The 6,124-nt window shown below is 34.7% G+C and overlaps 1 protein-coding gene across 1 annotated transcript; it reads left to right on the top strand.

Moving 5' to 3' along the window:
* The first annotated feature begins 559 nt into the window (after positions 1 to 559).
* LOC143538025 (sodium/calcium exchanger NCL-like) lies at positions 560 to 5,713 on the top strand. Its single transcript, XM_077031668.1, has 7 exons — positions 560 to 1,079; positions 2,821 to 3,006; positions 3,192 to 3,373; positions 3,561 to 3,706; positions 3,786 to 4,059; positions 4,674 to 4,985; positions 5,272 to 5,713. The coding sequence occupies exons 1-7, from the start codon at positions 737 to 739 to the stop codon at positions 5,518 to 5,520; spliced, it is 1,692 nt and encodes a 563-aa protein (XP_076887783.1). The 5' UTR covers positions 560 to 736; the 3' UTR covers positions 5,521 to 5,713.
* The last annotated feature ends 411 nt before the right edge of the window (positions 5,714 to 6,124 follow it).

Below are 6,124 nucleotides of genomic sequence, written 5' to 3'. Positions count from 1 at the left end.
TATAAAATGAATATATAATTACTTGGCTTTCGTTGAATTTCAGTTCTATATAAATCCACTTTTAATTTTTTTTAAATGAATCCATAGTTGATGTGATTTTAAAATTTTTAATTAATATATTTTAGTAATCAAATTCTAACTATGTTTAATGTACATGGAGAACGAATGTGTCTTATAAAACTTGTTTTTGTAATTTATTTTTGGTTACCATGAATTAATTTTTAATTATTCAAAATCAATGAACTTGACAGATTCAATTAATTTGTGAATATCTTGGAAATTTAAAGGTCATTCGTAAACCTCTTTAAATTAATAAATCGCTAATGTATCGATATAATAATATCTCGTTAAATTAATAAAATATTCAAGTCTCAACATTATTAATTTATAAAGGTTTTATGGTAAGTAGTTTTATGTCATCATTATAAGGGGCTGTTTGTTTGAGCTTTTAAAAATGACTTATTTTCTTATTTGATTTTTGTAAAGTAAAAATTGTTTGAAGACTTTTTTTCAATATAATAAGGACTTGAATATACATATATATATTTGTGGAAAAAAAATATTGCTCAAGAGTACCTAGTGTGCTTAAAAAAGCACAAGTTGATGAGACATATGTATTAAAAAAGGAATTGGAATCGTCTTCTCAAAGTCAATTTATATGTTTACACGCTTCTAACACGTTCACCATCAAGGTTTAGTATAAACCACGATAACAAACACATACACACACAAAACCATGGCTCACAAATCACTTATCCTACTCATGATTCTTATATCTTTCATCGTATCAGCAGCAAGCCGTCACATCATCACCTCTAATTCAACAGCCACCAATCTCCTTAATGATGGCGTCCACTACGAGTTAGAGTTATGCGAACAGACATACGGGTTCATGCCGTGCACAAATACAGTACTCGGCAATCTTTTTCTCATTTTAGTCTATGGTTACCTCATGTTTCTTGCAGCTATGTACTTGTCTACCGGTAGTGAGCTAATGCTGGAAGTTTTAGGCCCGGGTATTGTGGGCGGACTCTTTCTACCGATCCTTGGAGCTCTTCCGGACGCTATGCTCATTCTCGGTACATGGTTTTATTCTTTTGCTGTTTTATAGAATGTCGTGGCTAATTAACGTTGTCTTTCTGACTTTATTAAATCTGCACCTTGCAAAATTTGAATCCTACACGATACATACGTTACCATTGCATCATGATTTTTTATTTTCTAAAATATTTTAGCATAAAAAGGTAGGATTAGTATCTATTGGTGATGTTATAAGCTTGACGGTGGGGGTTAAAATTCTAGTTAATTAAGGGATGTGTTATTCATATACCCTTTATAGGGTGTATATAGAGATAATAAGTGTGTTAAGAGAGTGTGTGAATATCCAAAAAGGGTGTGTGAATAACCATTGTCTTAATTAAACTGTAAAGTCATTGTCATGTAAGAAATGAGACCTTAAGTCTTTTTTTTAACGACCAACTAAGTAACGCCGGATACTCCATACGCGGCCCCCATTGGCTAAAGGTAGCCCGAGCCGGCCACTAGTCCGGACGGACGGAGCCCCCTAGCGGTCCACCTATTGAGGGATTCACCGGATAAAACCCGACCCCCACGCCCACCAAATGGCACGACAGCGAGGAGCCGGTAAAACCGGGTGAGATCAGGACTCGAACCATGGCAAGCCAGGGTCATCCTTCATATCTCCCATATAAATTGATGATAGTGAGGTTTGAACCCCCTACCTCTCACTAGTAAAGTGAGACCTTAAGTCTTTAATTAACTCATCTGTTAACTTGTTTGTTGTGATTTAACTAGACATTAAATAAATGGGGGTAGCCCCACCATTTTCTTGTTATTAAGTTTGTTATCACGTTAACGAAACCTCCATAACGCCTCCCCCTTACATGCAGGACCGTCTTCAAGAATTGTTAAATTTTTTTGGCCTGAAGGCGGAAAAAAATTGGACCTTAAGTAAAAGAGTTTTTTTGTTGGGTTTAAACAATTTAATTTTTAAATGAACTTACTTGGTTATGATTTGGTCATTTGGGTTGCGTAAAAAACTTTTAGTATAAAAATACACTTAAACATGTTAGCAGTGAGACTAGAACTTACAATGTTTTGGTTATGAGTCATACCACTTTGCCACTTACCATGCCAGTAGTTATGTAACTAAGTTTACACATTAAATATACATATTTTTTTCAAATAAATATATATATATTTTTTTAAAAAAAGTTTCAAACCTAGCGGGATGTTGGGCCAGGCCAGTCGACCACTGTGCTCTTCTTGAGAGCCGGCTCTGAGTTACATGGCTGTCAGTCTGCCACATCAGCTATAACTCCTGATAACTATCTCCGCAACAACCGGCCTAAATAAAGTTGTATACCAAGTGAAATGAGATAGACAAGAGAGGTAAGGTTTGCAACCTTTACGCAACCATAAAAAGAAATTGGCCGGGTTAGATGAATTTAAGATGTTAAAGTAATGATTTGACATATCAACCAGTCGTGGCAGTTAATTACTTAGGTCACAATATTCGGTTGTCCCAAAGAATACAACAATTATTGGTATCTCACTTTTGAATTTTGATTCTTTGAACAAGTGGGGTATTATATAGAATAATACTAGAGAATAATATATGTTTCATTTGATATGCACAGCTATGTTTATACTTAAAGAAAAAATTAAAAGCAATATTTTTTAGCAACTGTTTGTTTAAAAAAATGATTGTAAATTTTTATAATCTTAATTTGGTTAAGATTTCTTACAGTTAAAAATAATCAACACTATGTAATATTTTTTATGATCTACTTGTTACAGTTTCTGGATTATCTGGGAGCCCAGAAACAGCTCAAGACCAAGTCTCCGTCGGCATGGGATTATTGGCCGGCTCAACAGTCATGCTTCTAACCGTTATATGGGGAGCATGCATCATAATAGGCAAATGTGATTTACAGGACTCATTTGCTATAGATAACCAAGATACTAAAGGTTTCAACTTAGTAGGTATATATATATGTTCCTCCATCCTGTCATACATACGGTTTCGCGAATATTGGGTTATTTTTGTCATTGTCAATGCTTGTGGATCATTATTATTATTTCCACTAACTTTCTTAGCCAATATGTCTTACAAAGTTGGATAATGCATGTTCTACCCGTTTGGCTAATTCGTATATGTTTTACGGCAGGCTCGGGTGTGAGCACCGATATTTGGACAAGCTATTCTGCAATGACAATGGCTGTATCTGTACTCCCTTTTGTAGTTGTACAATTTCCGCAAATCATTCACTCAACTTCCGGAAGACAATTGACGGTCTTGATTGGTCTTATTATCTCCGTCTCTCTATTAATTGCATACTGCATTTATCAGGTACATACATACTAATTATTTGTAAGGTGTATATATGAAAACTGTAGGCTTTACAGAAATTCGTATAGGCTTTCTTTAGTCTTAAGTAAATCATGATTAACCAAAATGGCTTGATGACACTAAAATAAGTAACAAATATAAACTTTGTTGTTCTTGGTTGATTGGCTATGGTTGATAATCGCCGCAGGTATATCAACCTAATATACAAAAGAGACGTCTTGCTTTCGCGAAGCATAAGCATGTACAGTCTGGAATTCTTAGGTACTTAAAATCAAAGGCATTTGGAGGACTTTTAGATGATCAAGGCCAGCCTAATCGAGAAGTTCTATACAGGTCAGTTGCGTGACAAATTCTTTTTAAGTGTGTATATATAGTTTTCAAGTAAATAATAGTTCATACTAATCTTTGGCAGGCTATTTAACTCGGTTGATGTGAATGGAGATGGGCATCTTTCGCGTGTCGAATTAAGATCTTTAGTTGTAGGAATGCAGTTAAATATAAATCTAAACGAAGATGATACAGTTTACAAAGTAATGAAAGAATTTGACACGTCTGGGGACGATGAAGTAGATTTTGAGGAGTTTGTAACCGGAATAGGGAATTGGCTTGCAGAGGCTAGACTTACTAAAACATATTCCCCTATAGATGGCCGTGACACAACTAACTATATTCATGACTATTATGAGGTATGTTTTTATTATCATGGTTCGTTAGAGCGTCCATTGCGGGGCGTTTGTGGGGATGATGTGGCCGTTTGCCCCTATTTCGGCATGGTCATTTTGGCCTCCAGATCTTGCGGATGAATGACCTTAAACGAGGTGTTGTGACCGGGTTGGGTTAACGATTTTTATGTTATATATACATATATTTAAAAATAATGTGTTTAATTACAAAATTTTTAATTTCCCATTTGTTTACCTATTTATATTGAGTGGTACAAATTAAAAAACAATTACTTTATAAAAATAATAGTTTGGTTACTTAAAACAAATGCAAAAGGGGGTGATGATGAGGCGACATTTTTGGACATTTTTAGCCTTTGTAACGTTATTCGAGGGGAAATGAGTGCCACACTAGACACATTTTCGGCGTTTTTAGCTTCCCTAATGGATGCTCTTATGAGCTAGAATACTTTCAATGATATTTGGTGGTGATTGGTTTTAGTAGGAGTGTTTGGGCATGCATTCTAAAAGTTGTTTGGCTGCAATAAATAGTGTTAGAATAAGTAAAAGAAAAAAACTCAATAAATCATATAATCACAATGCAAAACATTTTGAGAACCAAGAGTATGAATATGCAGGAAACAAAGAGAGAACACTACCTTTTGGGAGATGAAGGCCGCGAAGATGAAGAACATGATGTAGGTGACCGAGACTCACATCAGACAACGATAAAAGCTGCGTTATTTTTGTTACTAGGCACACTTGTTGCTGCTATATTTGCTGATCCTCTAGTAGATGCTGTGGATGGTTTCTCTAATGCTACAAGTATCCCGCCTTTCTTCATCTCATTCATCGTGTTGCCATTAGTAACCAACTCTAGTGAATCCGTGTCAGCAATCATTTTTGCATCACGTAAAAAGCAAAGATCCGCCTCTCTAACCTTTTCCGAGGTTGGTTTTCTTTATTATATTGGCAAAATGGCCGGTTTAGGTAACACGCTAAGCTTGAATTGGTTCTTATTAGTATGGGACAGTTTGGGTTGACCCGCAAAAAAATTGTCTTGTTTATTTACAAATTGTTTGGCAGAACATATGATTAAAAAAACTGCGTAATAATACTAATAATAATGATAATAATATTTTTTATATGATATAATACAATATATTAGATGATTTTCGATCCTTTTGACCCATTTGATCCGTTTTACGTATTTATAAATTCATGAATTCCTTGCAGTTATATGGGGCAGCAACGATGAATAATCTACTTTGCTTATCGGTGTTCTTAGCACTTGTCTATACACGAGGACTGACATGGGATTTTACATCAGAAGTGCTTGTTATTTTGATTGTGTGCATTGTGATGGGCGTTTTAGGCAGTTTGCGTACAACGTTCCCTCTTTGGACATCTTTCATTGCTTTTGTGCTCTACCCATTATCCCTTGTTCTTGTGTATATTCTGGACTACGTTTACGGTTGGTCGTAGATTCAACCATGGTTATAGTTGTGACTTGTATATCTCACCTGGTTTGCTGTTAATTTCTTTAGGCACATTAACTGATTTTTGTATATAGCCTGGAGTATGTTTTCGGTTGTTAAGGATAGCTCTCATGTATCTAATGATTTGATTGTAAAATACAATTTTAATTTTGTTTCTTTGAAAATGTTCTGTTTTATTTTCATTCAAGGCAAATCATATAAAAAAATGGTTGTTAACAATTCTCTTTTTTAAATAATTTGGTTGGTTGATTATGTAAGAATTTGAATTAAGTTGAAAGATACTATAGACCTAACAAGATTGGGTAAATCGTAGCTTATTGGGCGGTTGTGTTGGGTTTCAACGGTGGTTCGGAACGAAAACGGATAAACTATTTGACCCGTTTTAGTTAATAATTATTTCGTTTCGATAGATATTAATCAATATTAATATATATGTATAAACGAACTATAAAACGCAGCGGATATTAACGTGTAAAAACGAACCAAAAAACCGAAACCCGAACTCGGATCCGATTACAAACGATACGAGTACGAATAATACGAGCTAATAAATCAACCATAGATAAAGGTATTCGATATACCTCGGTTAC

This window comes from Bidens hawaiensis, unplaced genomic scaffold, assembly GCF_021521415.1.
Source record: "Bidens hawaiensis isolate Kalapana, Puna unplaced genomic scaffold, B.hawaiensis_p1.1 tig00000780_1, whole genome shotgun sequence".
Classification (NCBI taxonomy): domain Eukaryota; kingdom Viridiplantae; phylum Streptophyta; class Magnoliopsida; order Asterales; family Asteraceae; genus Bidens; species Bidens hawaiensis.
This window is presented reverse-complemented; position numbering and strand designations above follow the sequence as displayed.